This window comes from Limanda limanda, chromosome 10, assembly GCF_963576545.1.
Source record: "Limanda limanda chromosome 10, fLimLim1.1, whole genome shotgun sequence".
In the NCBI taxonomy this organism is placed as follows: Eukaryota; Metazoa; Chordata; class Actinopteri; order Pleuronectiformes; family Pleuronectidae; genus Limanda; species Limanda limanda.
Window position 1 is genome coordinate 26,685,239 of NC_083645.1, and position 19,242 is coordinate 26,704,480.

The 19,242-nt window shown below is 41.0% G+C and overlaps 1 protein-coding gene across 1 annotated transcript in view; it reads left to right on the forward strand.

The window, feature by feature from the left end:
* Window positions 1-19,242, forward strand: part of fat2 (FAT atypical cadherin 2) — a 74,537-nt gene that overhangs the window by 29,632 nt on the left and 25,663 nt on the right. Inside the window, exons 12-18 of the mRNA XM_061079924.1 lie at window positions 32-231; window positions 716-869; window positions 2,716-2,949; window positions 6,076-6,465; window positions 15,373-15,584; window positions 17,224-17,361; window positions 17,508-17,651. Of these exons, the coding sequence (XP_060935907.1) occupies window positions 32-231; window positions 716-869; window positions 2,716-2,949; window positions 6,076-6,465; window positions 15,373-15,584; window positions 17,224-17,361; window positions 17,508-17,651 (1,472 nt within the window). The remainder of the gene's footprint in view (window positions 1-31; window positions 232-715; window positions 870-2,715; window positions 2,950-6,075; window positions 6,466-15,372; window positions 15,585-17,223; window positions 17,362-17,507; window positions 17,652-19,242) is intronic.

Sequence of the window (19,242 nt, forward strand, 5' to 3'; positions counted from 1 at the left end):
ATAATGAATCCGTTCTCCCTCTCTCCCGCAGACGGCGACCCGTTGGGCCAGTTCGCCATCATCCAGCAGGAGGAGGGCGAGTGGGGCCTGATCGTGAAGGAGCGTCTGGACCGAGAGACCAGAGACAGATACTCGCTCCGAGTCATCGCCACCGACGGGAAGTCGGAGGCCGCGGTCAGCGTGGACGTCCACGTGCTGGACATCAATGACAACAGTCCTCTGTGTGACCAGGTGAGTTCATCCAGCAGCAGATCATCAGACACGTCCCCAGGCCAAGGCCACGGAAATTCAATTTTATTAATTGTGCCAATAGAATCTGAGTGTATTGGGTCAGAGAGTCTCATAAAACCTTCAGTGATAAAGAATCTCTTTAATCGCCTGTAAGTGAAGAAACAGTTGAGAACACTAAGAATTGGTGTTTTTTTATCTAAATTTACTTTTTAAGACGCCTATGAAATATTGGTCAACCTCTTTCCACCTGTACTGTAAACAATGGTATTGGTTATTGCTGTGTACAAATAAACATTATAATAAAATAGGAATGAATAGTAGATATTCCCTCCGGGTTAAATTGTGAATTTAATAATCGTTCTCCTTCAAAGACTCTGAAAAGGTTAAACTCTGCTATAAATCACATCTTTTCTCGAGTAGCTTGACGGAGCAAAGTGTGATTATCATTATCTTCATTATCCTGATTATCCTGGTGGTGTTGCAGCTGGTGTACACGGAGGTGGTGATGGAGAACTCTCCCTCCAGGCTCTTTGTGCTGAAGGTTTCCGCCTCTGATCCCGATGTGGGAGCTAACGGACAGATCTCCTTCAGCCTCCACGGGCCGGACGCAGACAAGTTCCATCTCGACCACAGGACAGGTACCATGCTGTGTGTATGGCGTCCACACACGAGCTGAGTGTTTGAGTTGGCAAAACACACTTCTATTGTTGTGTGTTTTCATCCCCGGTTCCAGAGGCCGCTCGCTCACATCCATCACACTTCACGTCTGTCACAACATCTCATGTCGTAGACGGCAGCCGATCGACCTGGAAGAAATCAGACAAACTAACAGAGCGGCTACAAAAACACATTATAATATTTTAGTTTTAAAGCACATCACTGTTTATTTTAAGGTCAACAATATCAGGTTTTTTAGTTTTTCAAGCTTTTTCTGAAATGTTTTAGTCTGAAAACTGTTTTAATCTCGACGGGAAAAGAGTGAAACTGTTTGAAACGCACTCATCACTGCTCCTTCCTAGGGTTGCAAAGGGGCGGAAAGTTTCCGGTAAATTTCCGGAAACTTTCCGGAAACTTTCCACGGGAAGTTAAGCTCGGGAATTTTGGGAATTTTGAAAAAAAAAAAAAAAACTACACAAATTAAACGCTGAGCAATAAAAACATCATTCAAAACTCTATTTTAAAGATGTATGGAACGTTGAGTTTCAAGCCTCCACTGTGCATTCTTCCATCACATGCACAGATAACTCCCAGCATGCTTCACTCTACAGCAGGGCTATTGAGGCCTGCTGTAGAGTGAAGGACTAGTCAGGTAAGTTTCCATGATATTACTGGGAAAATATATTAGCATGCTGATTGAGGATTGTTCATCTGTTCATCTAGCCTATTTCCATTCATTTATCCATCAATTGTAAAATATCTTTACAGATGATTCCAATTGTTTGGCTAACTATTTATATCTCTGGCATTGCATTAGTGTTTTTTTACAAACTTTTTTCTCATCTTATTCTACAGAACAATGCCACGTGCACTCTCTCATGTGTGGAGACATTTCACCCCATCTAATGTAGAAGGAAAGGCTGTGTACATTTACAAATACTGTGCAAAGACCCATGTTAAGAATGACACAAAGATGCAGAAGCATATAGTCAAGTGCCCAAAGTTTCCTCAGGGCTCAAATCAGCCTATGACAAAACAAAATGTTTATATTTATGTCTGTATATGACAAGGTAAACACAGTTAGTGTAAATTACCCACAACATTTCCAGTTTATTCCCGTTAATTCCTGTTAATTCCCGTATATTCCCGTTAATTCCCGTATATTCCCGTTAATTCCCATGGAAAGTTTCCAACTTTGAATATTCCCGGAATTTTGCAACCCTACTCCTTCCTAATTGGTTCTTATTAGCTTTGACTCAACGACCAGGAGTGAACACAACTGTTCCACGAGTCCACGACGAGAAATCCTTTTTCTCACTGTTCACTTTTGTTTTAATCCCTTCGTTTTATTTTCATTCATCTTAAATTTAAACCTGCAGGAACCTTGATAACTGTGACAAGGTTTTTCAATTCCCCTTGTAATTACTACTAAATTGTGTTTTTTTCCCCTGTAGTTATTCCTGTAATCGACAGCTAAACCAAAGCAATTATTGAGTAGATTATGCCGAACATTAGCTGTGGTATCAATCTTCCTATAAAACACACTCATGAATGCTCTTTCCTGATTGGTTCTTATTAGCTACGACTCGACGACCAGCAGCGAACAAAAGACTCTTTTGTTTTAAACCATTCTTTCTGTTTTCTGCGACTAAAGAACCAACTAGTGAACAATCCACTTCCTGTTGACACCGACACACACGACCACTGTACAATAACCTTTAATGAAACGATTTATGATTTACAATAGAAGGAGAAATATTTCTTGTGTTGAAGATATCTGGAATGGAACAATTGAAATAACGTTAAAAACTGAATTTTGATTTCCAGGCGAGCTGTTCACTCTGGCCGTGCTGGACCGTGAGACGGAGGTGGGCTACGACCTGGTGGCGAAGGCGACGGACGGGGGGGGGCGCTCCTGCCAGGCCGACATCCTGCTGCTGATCCAGGACATGAACGACAACCCTCCTCGTTTCTCCTCCAGTCACTACGAGGTCACCGTGTTCGACAACACCACCCTGCGGACCCCCGTCGCCGTCGTCTACGCCCAAGACCCCGACATCGGTAGGACGCCGCCCCCCCCTGCCGCCGCCGCCATCGAGTCTTTCTATCATAATTTAGGGTTCTGTGAAAATGCAAATCAGAGTCACAACACTAAGAACAGAGAGAACATTATAAACATGTAGTTTCACTCAGGCCAGAACATGTTGTGGCAACACCTTGGTCCTGGTATCACTGATCCTTCTTACTCTGTTACAGCCTAATGCTCAGGCTTGTCTGTGTGTGTCTGTCTGTGTGCGTGTGTGTGTGTGTGTGTGTGCGTGTGTGTGTGTGTGTGTGTGTTGTGTGTGTTATTACTGATCCTTAACACAATGAAAGACCGAGCCATTCCCATTCCTGAAACACCCACGTAATGAACACTTTACTAATTCACTCCAGCTCTGTCATGAAGGATTTTAACTCCTTACATTAAAATCTCACTCGGCTCATTAGAACACACGTCATTTAAGTTCGTTTCTCATTTCCTGTCCAGTTGTTTATTTTTACTATCTGATCTGAGAGTGTGACATTGATCCTAAAGTGTTCATCTTGGGAGTGAAAGTGTTTGTTTTCCTCGGATTTCATCCCAATATTATATCTGATAAATCAAACCTGACGTGTTGACTGAGAACACATCTCAGTGTGTGTTGCCGAAGCAGAACAAGCGGCTGAATGGGTTTTCCTCTCTCCTGTAACAAATTTAAACTAGATTTCTTTTTAGATTAGTTTTAAACTTGCTTTTTACTGCCTCATTTACTTCACCCACAAACCTGTGATTCCCAGAAAGAGTCATTTATTCTCTGACTCAGAGCTGAAGAATCTGTGAAACACAGATTTTATAGAAAGATGGACGACATGAGAGCTCCCAAATGTGAAGCTAAAGCGTATTGATCGCCACCTAGTTTAATTCGTGATTTGATGCTATAAAAACTGAGTAAATGATCATGATTGACGACTGAGAATATGAAGAAGACGCAGACAAAGTTTTATCTTGGACAGACGATGAGATTCAGGAGCTTTTGTTGATGTCTCTCGTCCTGTTTCTATTGTGAACGTGTCTGAACGACAAATCTCCTGGAACATTTTGTCCCGATCGTGTCTGAAAAACATCTTAAATTTCCCATAAAGGTGCCAAGATTTAAAAAAGATACATATTTTAGAGTTTATTTCTTTTCTGTTTCTTCCAGAGTTCACATAAAGACAAACTTCATCCTCTTCTCACGTCTTCTCAAACCTCCGAGTGTGTTTCTTTCTTTCTTCCGTCCTTGTTTATTATCCGTTCTCTCGTTTCCTTTCGTATTACTCCCTTTATGACTTCCTTTTGCTTGTTTTGTATTTTTCTCTTTCCTGTGATTTACATAAGCTTCTTGTTTTGAATCTCACTTCTGTCTGAGTGTTTTTAGAAAACAATTTGATCTCTCCGTTGTTGTTTGTTTTTAGCTTTGAACAAAATACCAAACCAATTTCAACCAATCTCTACCGACTTAAATGAGCTGGCAACGTTTGGTGCAAATATCCGCAGCAGGTTTTTGAATCTTTTATTCATTCGCTGCCTCTGATGGTTGGAACAGTAAAATCACACAGAAGTGAAGTAAAAAACACACTTTGCTCAGTCATTGGAGGTGTGTGAGTCTGATGTGTGTTTGTGATGTGTGTGTGTGGTGTCTGTGTGTGACTGTGATGTGCCATTCAAATGACTTTAATTCTCACAGACACGTTGATGCATGCAAATTTACACAGATTCACACTTGATAGTCGCAGTTAACACAGACTAGGATGAGATCAGACGCACAAAGATGAGCGAAGTTTGACGGGTAAACATTTACACACACACACACACACACACACACACACACAAGGAAACAGCAGCAGACAGAGCCGCTCCTTCAGATGTGCTGCAGCTTGTCGTCTTTCTCACAGAGCGACGCTGACGAGGGACAAATTTGGTGGAAGTTTATTTCTCAAGGAAATGAATCAAAAACACAGACACTCGGCAACAAAGACCATTGTCTGAAAACACGACAGACTGTGGGAACATCTGTTATAAGAGTCAAACTCGTCTGAGCAGATTTCGTTTTTGCAGATTTCGATTTTTTTTTTGGTAAACAGGAAACTTGAGAAAAGTGAGAAACCAGAGACGACCCGAAGCAGCTGGACCTCAGACCTGGTGTTTATCTGAGCTTTGTGTTAAAAATGTTGACCTTTGACTGTGGCACGCCCTTCAGTGTGTGTAATTACACACAAACGGCAGGAACGGGTCCGTGCAGAGGCGTGTGCACAGCGCTCAGGGATCGAACTGTTTGTCACACGCGTCACCACTTCCTGGTTTTCCTCACGTCTGATTTCAGGAACTTAAAAAAATATCCTGAAAATCCCTGTTTTGACATCAAGCGTCGAAATGTTGATCCATTGAAGTGAAGCTTAAAGAAATAAAGAAAACTTGAGCTGTAGTATTTGTTGAACAGCTTTCAGCTTCAGCTTCTGATCATAATACTCATTTAAATAAATATAAACATTTGTACATTCAGGTGCAGAATGTAGAAAATGAATTGAATTAACAGGTGATGAAGTTTCATGGGTTCAACCTTATAGAAAATTAAAGCATTGTTTAGAAGAGTTTTGTTTTCACAGCACAGTTATTTTTTACTTTTAAAACTATAAATACATTTTTTTGTTTTTGTTTAATTTCTTTATATCATTCCTCGACCTTTTAGATCTGATGATTCAACCTGACTCTCGTGCTCTGACATTCAGGATTCCAACCACAACAGAATCCGATTGTTAAGTGAATCCATCCGTCTTGTGTTCTCTTTGTGTGACGTGTGTTAGAAGTCGTCTGGTCAGATTGTGGTTAGATTAGATTTCTCCTTTGGAGTTACATGATTTATCCAAAGACAAATTACAGGTGAATCACCGTGAAACTCTCTGAGCTTTTTCTCTCTTTGCCTTTGAATCCAGATGAGATCAGTAATAACTTCCTGCCGCATTTTTCAATATCCTTACTCTCGTCCCAATGATGAAACCAAACAAAATGTCATTTGGTCATATCCAAACAAATATAGTGAATATTCAACCTGAACTGATTTGTTTTGTTGCTGCTGATTCATATCTGATATTAGTTTATTTTATGAATCATTTCTGTGTGTTCAGGAATAAACTCGGAGGTGAGGTACTCCCTCCTGGCAGGAGACGACGGTTACTTCTCTCTGGACGAGTTCTCGGGGGTTCTGCGTCTGGAGCGACCTCTGACCTCCGACACGCCGCCCTCCTTCGAGCTGAAGGTGAAAGCCACCGACCGCGGTCTGCCCCGTCACCTCTACTCCGTCGCCACCATGACGGTGGACGTGGTTTCCCTGGACAACTACCAGCCCGTCTTCCTGAGCGCCGAGTACACCGCCCAGCTCCCAGAATCCTCAGCGGTGGGGGTGGAGGTGCTGAGCGTCTCCGCCCTCACCACGGACGGAGGAGGGCCGGACGCTGTCGTGTATCGAGTCGTCTCCGGTAACGAGGACGGACGTTTCCTGTTGGACTCAAGGACAGGTCAGTGCTCATCTGTCTCATCGTGTTTACAGGTTTACACAAAAGGTCCTGGTGAAGCATCAGTTCCTCAGATTCAGATTCAGTTCTGACTAGGGTTGCAAAATTCCGGGAATTTTCAAAGTTGGAAACTTTCCATGGGAATTAACGGGAATAAAGGGGAATAAACTGGAAATGTTGTGGGTAATTTATACTAACTGTATTTACCTTGTCATATACAGACATAAATATAAACATTTTGTTTTGTCATAGGCTGATTTGAGTCCTGAGGAAACTTTGGGCACTTGACTATATGCTTCTGCATCGTTGTGTCATTCTTAACATAGGTCTTTGCACAGTATTTGCAAATGTACACAGCCTTTCCTTCTACATTGGATGGGGTGAAATGTCTCCACACATGAGAGAGTGCACGTGGCATTGTTCTGTAGAATAAGATGAGAAAAAAGTTTGTAAAAAAACACTAATGCAATGCCAGAGATATAAATAGTTAGCTAAACAATTGGAATCATCTGTAAACATATTTTACAATTGATGGATAAATGAATGGAAATAGTCTAGATGAACAGATGAACAATCCTCAATCAGCATGATAATATATTTTCCCAGTAATATCATGGAAACTTACCTGACTAGTCCTTCACTCTACAGCAGGCCTCAATAGCCCTGCTGTAGAGTGAAGCATGCTGGGAGTTATCTGTGCATGTGATGGAAGAATGCACAGTGGAGGGTTGAAACTCAACGTGCAGCGTGTGATGCATTCCATACATCTTTAAAATAGAGTTTTGAATGAAGTTTTTATTGCTCAGCCTTTAATTTGCATAGTTTTGTTTTTTTCAAAATTCCCAAAATTCCCGAGCTTAATATTCCCGTGGAAAGTTTCCGGAAATTTACCGGAAACTTTCCGCCCCTTTGCAACCCTAGTTCTGACTCATTGGACCTCAACATGTCGCTCAGCAGAACTTTCCTCTTCCTCTTTCAGCTCCAAGTCTCTGTGCTTTAAATCCAGCTTCATCACTTCATGACATTAAACAGGGATCGGTCATAAAAGCAATAAGGATTTAATCTAAAGTCCTTCTCGTGTTCTTAATGAGCGTTTCACATATTTGCAGTTAATTAGTGAAGTCTTTAAATTCAATTCAATATTCTGTGGATATGAATATGCATCATTTAACTTCCCTTAACGAAGGCCACAGTGTGAAAAGCTGCAGGCGAAGTTATTAATTAAAATCGGCCTCATCATTGAGAAACTTTACGGGGAATTAGACGACTAAACGGCCAGAAGCTCTTTTCTGAAACTCTTCCTCTGGTTTTATCAATTACTTTTCTTTATTGTAGTCCTGAGTTGTGAGCGTTGCCTGTTCATCCAGCCTCGGCTTCATTTTTTAACATTAAAAGTTTCTTTATTTTGATGTAAGTTGAAGTTTGAGGTCGAGTTCTGGTGTCCAGAGTTTCCTCGAGCTCTGTCCCCGGCTTGCAGAGTTTGGGAATTAACCGGATTCTGTTCTGTTTGGACTCTTGTTGCCGATAAATCATTAAAAGACACAAGACCCTTGATAACTGTTCGCTGCATTTAGTTTCAGAGTTTAAGGGAGAGTTTGAAAGTTTGAAACAGCAGAGACGTAACTCTGCAGCAAAGGAAGCTGGGTAAATAAAGAAAGTCTGAACTGATGCATGATTGACCCGACTGAAAGACTGTGGTGACCTTCTGATGCTGGTCCCGTAATCCGTCAAGAATCAGACACTAAATAGTTTAGGTGTCGAGTTGTTTCAAGTGAGACCTTGAGCGTCTGGACGATAGGAGGAAGAGGAAGAGGAGGAAGAGGAAGAGAGCTACTGGATGTCTCCTGCTGTTCGTTGCTTCTGTTTTCTCTCCCTGTGAATCTTTGTGTCTTCCTCTAATCACTAAATCCCCGATCGTCCTCGAGCTCGGAACAAACAACTTCCTCTTCTTTGTTTCCTCACTAACAGGAAACTCAGCTGCTCAGGAATTCAAACCTCTGCTCTTCTGAGTTGTTGGTCCTCGTTGTGGTGCTGTGTGTTGTGTTCCCATCCAAACTTTAGATGAACTTAGTTTATATTCTTTTCAAAAGGATCGATATCCATGACAGATGTGAGTCGTCAACCTCCCTGGTCGTCGTGGTGATTGCAGCTTTATTAATAATCAGTCAAATCTGAATATAAAGAGGTGATTTTGTGATTTAACTCATCGTGAGATTGATTCTTCTTTGTTTGCTTTAATTTGACCCCGAATGATTTGTGTGTTTCCTCCCGAACGGCCGTCACATCTTTGGTAAAAGCTGTGAAACTTTGACGCTTCAGGATCCAGATGAGTTGAGAGAAATATCCACTTCAACTATAGATTTTCCTTTAAGTTCTCGTAGGAGTCTGGTGACGCTTTGAGTAGAAACTTGTTGTTGACTCTCTGTCTCTGTCCCGTCTGTCTGACATGAACGGGATCGGCACAACAACGTTTTCATTAGCTTTTGTTGAAGTTAATTGTGAATCAGTTTCTTTTTCAATCAAAAGAGAGAATGAGTCACAGTCTGGACGAGACCAGCGCCGATAATTTATGAGTTTTGTTTTCTCACGTCCGCTGAATGATTTAATATAATTATTTTTTAAAGTAGAAGATGCTGAAAGTCTGAGGCTTCGGTCCTGAGCTCGCTGAGCAGAAGGTGTTTCTGAACAGAGGAACGTGTGAAACACAAGAAACCATCAGTGGAATTGTTATTGTCGTCGAGCACGACACAAACGTTGGTGTGAGTCTGTTGTGCATTTATGAATTTAAATGTTTACAAGTGATATTCACCATGGCGACCGCGTGTGTTTCTTTTTGCACAGTGACAAAAACTTGAGAAGAACATTTGTGGAGAGTTAAGCTTGGTTTGTGTTAGATAGATAGATAGATAGATAGATAGATAGATAGATAGAGTACTTTATTCATCCCCGAAGGGAAATTAAGTTGTCATAGCAGCCGGTATATTTGAATACAATACAATACAATACAATACAATAGAATAAAATTAAAAATAAAAGGTAGAAAGAATAAAAAAACAGAAGCACAAGATAAAAATACAATAAAATATGTAGATAAGGTGCATTGGCAAGATGATGGTAAAAGTACTGATGATATGATGGTAATGGTATTGTTAGACAGTATATAAGAATAGTACAGTATATATAGTATATAATATAACATAATATATATTTATATATGATAGTAATTATACCAATATAAAAGCAGTATATGGTAATAATGGCAGCAACAGTATATATAATAATAATAGTAATGGTGATATAATAATAGTAATTATAACATGTACACATAAATAAATATGTGTATATAGACTTATGTAAACAAGAATATACAGAGAGTATGAATATGAATATAAGTATTTGACTATACAATAGGTAATATAATATACTATGAGTCTAAGAATATGTATACAGAGTGTGCAAAAGACAATATTATTGTATAAAATGATATATAATATCAATATGGTTTATATGCACACATATCACATATGATGTGAAGTAAGTGTATAAGGAGCGGTTGTACAGGTACACAGTGCAGGAGACAGGTTTAGTGCAGTTCTGGGATGGTGGCTCTGACAGAGGTAGATGAGTTGTACAGTCTTATTGCAGTTGGGAGGAACGTGACGAGGAACGTGAGGAGTGACGACACATCCCAGGTGCAGTGTGTGTGTTTCTCAGGTTTCACTGAGGTTCAATAAAACATCATCTGACCACAGCAGCTGCTCATGTTTCCTCCTACAAGTGGATGATTCTGTGTTTCATGGTTAATTCTGGTTAATTAAAAAGCCAGTTTAGTGCAGTTTGATTTAATTGATTAACAACTTACTGTTGTACTTTATTCTGCTTCTTGAGCTTTGTTGTTGTGAGTCTCTGGACCTTCGAAGAAGAGGTTTCTCATGAACGCAGGTTTATTAAAAAACAGATTCTATTCGTTAAAACATCGGCTGTGAATCCTGTAAAAGCTCAAAATGGCCGAAGCAGCCGAACGAGTCTTTGCCTCTCGGGCAAACAGGTGAAACTCCTGTTTTCTTCCCTGAATAAGAATCTTGGCACTGGTTCCCCATCAGCCTTTGACTTCGCCCCCCCCCACCTCCCACTGCTGCTGCTGCTCTATAGAAACAAAACCATTCAGACCATCCAGCACATTTCCTTCCACCTTCACACCACGTGAGCAGCAGGTCCCTGCAGAGGCTGACGTCCGTCCTCGTAAATCCTGATTGTGCAGGTAATTATGATAATGAGTCAGATTCATTGTGCTGAAATCCTGCATTCTGACGGATGCTTGGTTCGTGTGCTGCAGCTCCGGCTCAGCTGCCAGGTTTCTATCAATAAGGAGGTTGGTTTCTGGGCTTTACTGAGAGCAGCCTGAGCTCATTCTGCTCAGCGTGAAGCATGATTTCAAATCATGAAGGATTTTCAATATAAATAAGTGCAATGCTGAATGGACATTAGAGAGACAGGAGGTAAACATGAGTACAACAATCAACACCAATGTGTCCAGACTAGGGTTCCAAAATTCCGGGAATATTCAAAGTTGGAAACTTTCCATGGGAATTAACGGGAATATACGGGAATTAACGGGAATTAACGGGAATAAACGGGAATATACGGGAATTAACGGGAATAAACTGGAAATGTTGTGGGTAATTTATACTAACTGTATTTACCTTGTCATATACAGACATAAATATAAACATTTTGTTTTGTCATAGTCTGATTTGAGCCCTGAGGAAACTTTGGGCACTTGACTATATGCTTCTGCATCGTTGTGTCATTCTTAACATAGGTCTTTGCACAGTATTTGCAAATGTACACAGCCTTTCCTTCTACATTGGATGAGGTGAAATGTCTCCACACATGAGATAGTGCACGTGGCATTGTTCTGTAGAATAAGATGAGAAAAAAGTTTGTAAAAAAACACTAATGCAATGCCAGAGATATAAATAGTTAGCCAAACAATTGGAATCGTCTGTGAAAATATTTTACAATTGATGGATAAACGTATGGAAATAGGCTAGATGAAGAGATGAACAATCCTCAATCAGCATGCTAATATATTTTCCCAGTAATATCATGGAAACTTACCTGACTAGTCCTGCACACTACAGCAGGCCTCAATAGCCCTGCTGTAGAGTGAAGCATGCTGGGAGTTATCTGTGCATGTGATGGAAGAATGACCAGTGGAGGGTTGAAACTCAACGTGCAGCGTGTGATGCATTCCATACATCTTTAAAATAGAGTTTTGAATGATGTTTTTATTGCTCAGCGTTTAATTTGCGTATTTTTTTTTTTTTCAAAATTCCCAAAATTCCCGAGCTAAACTTCCCATGGAAAGTTTCCGGAAAGTTTCCGGAAATTTACCTGAAACTTTCCACCCCTTTGCAACCCTAGTCCAGACAGACATGGATTGGGCAATATAACTTCAGGAACAAACAAAACAAAATAAAAACACAAGGTAACAGAAACAGAAAAAGGAAAGCAGAAAAAAAACAAATGCAACGTTATACAGAAAAGAAAGAAGATATATCAAAAAAAATCTTGAAGCATGATTTAAAAAAAACTATTATGCTAAATTGAAACGTTGCCTGATCCTGATCGATTTAGATTTTTGGGTCTGATCTCATATCGAAAGGAGGGAGTAAAGAAACAACTTCTAACTAAGAAACCGGGGGAAGGTGATTTGTCACCGTCAACTTAAATGACTCTGATTCCCACATGTCTGAGTGACTACACACACACACAGACAAACACACAAACAGACACACACACACGGCTCTTCTTCTTCATCCTGAGATATCTGTGTTCTTCCAGTTTCTCGTCCGTCACATGTTAGAAACCATCAACACGTCCACTCGCTCACTGTGAAGCTCACAGCTTTATTCTCACTCTGCCTTTGTCCAGACATTGTGCTTTTGACCTTGGACTGAGGACGTTTTCAGACGGAGACACGTTCGTCCTCACTTGTTCAGACTGTGTGGACTTCAAACCTTATTTTAGAGGTAGAGCAGGAGTGTCACAAAGCCTCGGTCCATCTGTCAGCTCGGACCTCCTCTCCCTCTCGGGGCTGCTCGGCCTCAGTCATGTCCTTTAACAGCCGGCTGCAGTAGTTTTTAATGTGATTCAAACTGGAGTAAGTAGTGCATCGGATGGAGATAATCATCTGCTGAGCTGCTGTTAATATTCTCGCTCATCAGGGCCGAGCGGGACGGAGACATGGTTCTCTGTTCGGTTCCCGATGTTCCCAGGGAGAAGCTCAGGGAAACATCTGTCTCCTTAACGACACCAGACACACGTTTTCCAAACCAACTAATTAGTCGTCAAGTCCACGAGTCTCTTCTCTTTAAAACACTCCAGATAAAACTCATCTCCAATTATTCAGCTGGCGATTTATCCACCTCATTACGAAATGATTCCCTTCTCGTGAGAATTCGTTTTTGGAGCCGATAGTGTTTTTCAAAAGTAGAACAGAGTCCTTTAAGGTTTCAACTTAAACCTACAAGCATCATTAAGAGATGAGAGATTTATGCTTTATCGATTAGATTTTGTGTTTTCAAACCGTATTGTTCACTTCTATGAGAGAAAAGACTGAAAAGATGAGAACTTACAGGTTTGTTTGTGTTGTTTTTGTCACCTCCGATACAGAGCAGCTCACAATTCATTCATTGGAGAATCAGGACACACTTAAATGTTTCCCACTATGAATGTAACAACTCTTTATTGACCAGTAAGCCATGTAAGTGGTTAACATGACCGACTGGTGGGTAAGTAGGTCACAACAGGTTTCAGTAAACACTCGTCAGAGAAGGAAGAAATGCTGCAGCTGTCGGGACAAGTCGCTGTCGAGTGGAAACATGTCGGTTTGCCTCAGAACCGTGACTCACCTGTGACTCAAATTAACGTAGAAACTAATCGTTCATCTCTTTCTGAGCCGGTGAGTGAACGTCTCAAACTTTTATCTGGTTCCTCGTGAAGAAGGAGTCGATCTGCCGTGTGAGAAACAGAACTCAGATTTACTGCTAAAGAAACGAGGAACAGGAGCGAGACGCATCAATCAGGAAAAACTGGAGCCGATCCAGCTGCTTCCCGGCAGACGCAGGTAGCAAATAAGAATAAATAAAATAAACAGATGAATAAATAACACAGCGTGGATCATTTCGACTCAGGCTGTCAAATCCGCTTGATCTGAGAAAAATCAATAGAGTGAGCCGTGTGTGTTGGAGCAGCAAATTATTTACTTGTTGGAACCTGGAGGTGTTTGGTTTGAGGCGAGCGGTGCAGGGATGTTATTGTTGGATCCTGGTTTGGTTTCTCTTAATGAAGCGCGGTGGAGATGCTGGCTGTTCACAATGATACACATGGTTTTAAAAAGTTCTGATCTCTGGTTATTAATTGTGTCTATAAAAAACTGATAAAAAAGAAAGACTGAAAAGAGAAAAGGTCGTTTTCTTTTAGATGAAACGAGAAACGAGACAAACAGGAATGAAAATACACACAAAAACAAACTAAACCGTCACAACTCAACACTATTTTAGCTTGAAAATCGAATCTCATATCAAATATCAATAATTTTTTCATCCCCAGCATCTGATAAAAGGATCCGTTCTCCCTGAGCTTTCCCGCTCTGTTATAACATGAATGATAATAACCTTTGATTTTCACTCTGTCAACGCAGTAATAACCAATAAAAATCACACTCCATTCGAAGCTGAGGTGATGAAATGATCAGAGCAGAGAGAACAGGAGGTGAAGAGAATCCATCTGTCGAAGTTCAGCAGGTCGGCAGCACGTCGGATAAATGAGGAAAACACAGAATGTCCCTTTAGAGACGAAACCTCAGTTTACAGGAGCGATAGAAGAGGAATCAGACGAGTGGAGGAGAGAGAGAGCGAATGAGACCAGCAGCTGTGCAGAGACGTGTTGTTCCTGAAAGGTTAAACTTCACTGAGATGACAAAAGAGAGAGAGGGGGGGGGGGGTAAAGAGAATAGGGTCTGAATGAGGACGAAGGTCACTGAGACAAATTGATCTGAACCAGAATGAACTCGGCTCAATTCTGTGAGTGGAAACTGCCTTTTTATGCAGGTTTATAGATCTTTCATTTTAAAACCATGAATTAATTAATTATTTAAGATGTTTAATTGATTTAAAGATGAATTTTTTACATTCAAGGTTTTCAATTTTCTCAGTTTTGTGTAAATTGGGGTTTTGACTTGACCAGACAAATACCAAGCAGTGTAGGAACGTTTCATTGACAATATTTTGGCTAAATGATTTAAAAAAAGCCATTATTCTTAATTGAATTGTTGCTGGATCCTGATCGATATGGATTTTCGGGTCTGATCCAAATCGATATGAGGAGTAAAGATATTACATAATACAAAAACTGTCAATGATTCAATGTTGTTATCAAATAAACAAAATGAAAATGAGGTTTAATATATTTTAACCGTAAACTTTATAACAAATAACTAATATTTGGTCTTGTTGTAAATTGAACATTTCATCCTCTGTGACTCTACAGAAACACTTGAACCTGGGATTTCATGTTTTATACACGTAGCTCTATGTTCTGTTCCTAATTTGATCCATTCGTTCCCAAAGTTCCGCCTGAAATATTAACTACGTTATGAAAAGAAAACTCGAAGAACTTGAGAAAGGTTTGTGTCTCTGATGAGGCAGCATGTATTTGTAATGACAGACCCCCCCGGTTCTAAAGTTGAAGAACTACACAGAACAAAATCAAAAGGTTTTTCTATAAGATGTTCTTTAAATGTTAAGAATCAAAAGATGTCATCACAACACACTTTACATGTTTTAAACGAAAATAAACTCGGATTACAAGATGATAATTTACTGTTTGCTCTGTGGTCCTCAGGCCTCCTGACCCTCATCGCTCCGCTGGATTTCGAGGTTCTGCGTGAGTACTACTTGTCCGTGGAGGGAAGTCGGGGGAAGTCGTCCCTCAGCGACATCACCACGGTGATCATCAACGTGACGGACGTGAACGACAACGCGCCGGTGTTCGGACGCGGCGACTACAGCGCCGAGATATCGGAGGACATGTCGCCCGGAGGCCTGGTGATGAAGGTAGAGAGAAAGGCACCAACACACAGGGATACACAGGAAGTTCAAGTTATTCAGTGATTCACAAAACTCACAAACTTGGTTTCAGTGAAGCAGAAACAACAAGCTCATTTCTCCAGAGTTCTTATTGAGGGACTTTCTATAGAAAGCTTTTAGAAATATATCATTACACAAGATGTTCAAGGTCTTTTAAATATTTTTACAGTAAAGTTTACTTCAACATCTGCATCACACTCCAGAGAGCAGAACGTTGAAGTGAAGTTTACATTGAATAAATTAATGTTCTTCATCTTTCAAGTGTTCAGAGTGTGAATAGAAACAGAAACGTCACAAATCTTTGATTGAATCTCTCAATTGAAATTAAATAATTCCAAGTTTCATATTTCTTCATTATCTGTCCCTTCAGTGTTTCCAGTCCCAACACACACACACACACACACACACACGACATGCCTCAGAATCCACATAACAAAGGTAAAACGTGCAAAACTTCAACGCACTCAAAACACACTATACACTGTGGTATATTTCAAAAAATATACCACAACAGAAAACAGAGAGACAACTACACACACTTTAAAAACTGTAATAAATCAAAATTCAAGTTTGAGACAAAACCACTGAAAGAAAAACTCACGTGTGAAATATGACACATTAATTCTTCTACCCACACAGCGTGAGATGATCTGGCCGATCTATCGATGACGCACATGTGTAACAATCACAATCACACACACGCACAGACACTCTCTCATGGTTATCTGACAACATGTCAGTCGTCATCTGTCAGTCCAGCAGCAGCAATAACACAGCTCAGTCGCTCGCTGATGGTCGACCACGCTCCGATGATGAATCTGTAATCACATGGTTTCATATTTGACATTTTATCTCCCCTGCTTCCATTTTGTCAGTTTCCACCGTTAACTGTCAGCGATGGAAACCGTTTCCACGTGACTGGAGATTCTCCTCGGTCACAGAGGAGGTGACGGGAGTTATTGTTACACTGAAGAGGCACAGAATCAGTTTTATTCAAGGAAATATCAATTTTAATGAGTCACTGGCGTCTTTGGTCGATCACAAAACTTTCTCTTTGACAAATGAATCAATCTGCTGTTGAAGATTTTAATTTATGTTGTATAACAGGAAATGGACGTCAGGATGTGGAAGACAAGTCTGAACACAATTGTGTGTAGTTGTTTGTGTGTGTCCTCATATTGAACCGAAGCTAACACAAGCGCACATTCATAAACCATTGAAGCTCAAAGGATTGTTTGTCTGACCCCTGACATTAGAATTTCGAATGAGTGTTACAGTGAGATCAAGAAATCAGTTTTATTCAAAGAAATATCAATTTTAATGAGTCACTGGCGTCTTTGGTCGAGCACAAAAATTAATCAATCTGCTGTTGAAGATTATACTTTATGTTGTAGAACAGGAAATGGACGTTAGGATGTGGAAGACAAGTCTGAACACAATTATGATTATTAGTAAAATCACGTTTGATTGTCTGTAGTTTCTTGTGTGTGTCCTCAAGCTAACACAAGCTCATATTTATAAACCAGTGAAGCTCAAAGGATTGTTTGTCTGACCCCCTGATATTAGAATTTAGAATTTCTCAACCCACATGTAACTCTCCCCCCAGGTCGCAGCCACGGATCTGGACGGTCCGATCAACAACCTGCTGCGTTACTCCATCGTGAGCGGAGACGCCCGGCAGCAGTTCTCCATCCACGCCCGCAGCGGAGAGATCACCGTGCGGACGGCGGTGGACAGAGAGGAGGTCAGTGTCCGTCTGTGTGTCCAACCAATACCAACTGATACAGAGAAATGACTCAGATCAGGAGGAATCATTTCACAGGCACAGGGGAGTTCATTAAATAAGCAAAAGAAAAGAAATAAAACCCAGATTTCTCGTCTCCTCTCCAGATCCCTCACTACTCTCTGACGGTGCAGGCGGCGGACGAAGGGAATCCTCCTCTGTCCACCGCGGTTCACATCACCATCTCCGTCACGGACGTGAACGACAACCCGCCGGTCTTCTCCCAGGTCAACCACAGTCTGCTGCTGCAGGTACGTGAACCTGAACCTCTCCAGCAGCGTGACACACCCAGAACCCCCGGGAAGAGGCCGATCCGCTGCAGGATGATTATCAACCTGTGGTGAATGCTTGGACCCATTCGTCTGTCAGTGGCTGCAGATTTCAGAGTCAGACCCTGATATTAGCTGCTTGGAACCAGCTGCTACTTTAAAAACACCGGACATGTAAATTATACGCTGTCCTAGAAACGAAGAATCTCCACAGGACCGGAGGCCACACGTCTGATTCCTGTGTGAGAAATGTGAAAGCGTGATCGTTTATCCTTTAAGAGAAGACGAGCCGAACTCGGTTTGCTCAATCAAAGTATTTATACACTCCCAATGACGCTATAGTTGCTCGGCAACCTGTTGACTTCATGAAAGGCCTTCACTCAGCAGATGCCATGACGGGCAAAGAATATTATCAATTGGAGAAAAGATTATTATGTTTTCTGCTTCATCAAAACAATCCTGACTGTAAACATTCGGATCCTCGAAACCAAAGCAACATACAACATTAAGTCAACAACGTCACTCTGTCTGACCTCCAGAACTTTATCAGACAGCTCCTGGAACTCTATATGATGTTGAATGAATCCAAGGGAATAAGCCTTTAATATCAGAAGTTAGAAATGAGAACAAGTGAAAGATTCATTATTAACACTGAGCAGCAACAGTTATTAAAATCATTTGTATGAAGGCATAATATCTAGCCAAAACTACCTCTAGCTTTATTTGGTTGGAATTCTGTCAGACACAACCTATAGTTAAAAGTTTGAAATCCCAACAGAAACCTCCAAGACGCCCTGATCACATGACCCGACGCTCAGCCTGTAGCAGAATGAGCTGTTCTGTTTAACAAAGTTTACTTGTTTGAAAAGGAAACTGAAATGAGAAGTGAACTATCTTTAACTTGAACCCCTGAGAGCATCATTTAGAAACGAGACCTTCACCGTTTTCTAAGGGATGGAATAAATTTACCACTCGAGACGTTGAAGCTGAACAGAATATTCAATTTAATCATATTTCCCTCCTAAGATCCATCAGATGTGCGGCTCCCGGTGATTAGAAGTACGCTTGCTGCCTTTAACCCTGTTTTATTAATTGCTTTGACCCCTGTGGGACACCGTAGACGAGTCTGACAGATTCACTGCAGCGTGTTGTGGTTGAGGAAAAAAAAAAAGACGTTTCAGAAACCGACCACGTTCACGACCTGGAGCGGCGAGATAATAAACAGAAAGAACTGTCGGCACCACGCTGTCCTGAAGGGGAGGAAACCGCCGAGCTCACGCAAAACTACTCATGAACAAAACGTCAACAAGTGATATGTAAAATAAACATCAGCCCAGAGAAGCATCGACTGTTTCCTCAGATCAAATAACCTGCAGGGTCGCATTCATGTGTGAAATTTGACAACTGGATGAGAAAGAGAAAGAGAGGAACTCGCTCTGACTCTGTGTGATTTGTTAAAATGAGCAGAAAAAGACAAATATCATCAGCCCTGAGTCGTGTCAAATTGAATTAAGGCTGCGAACCTCCACCTGCCCCCCCCCCCCCCGACTGCGTGACGAGCTGCTAATGAAGA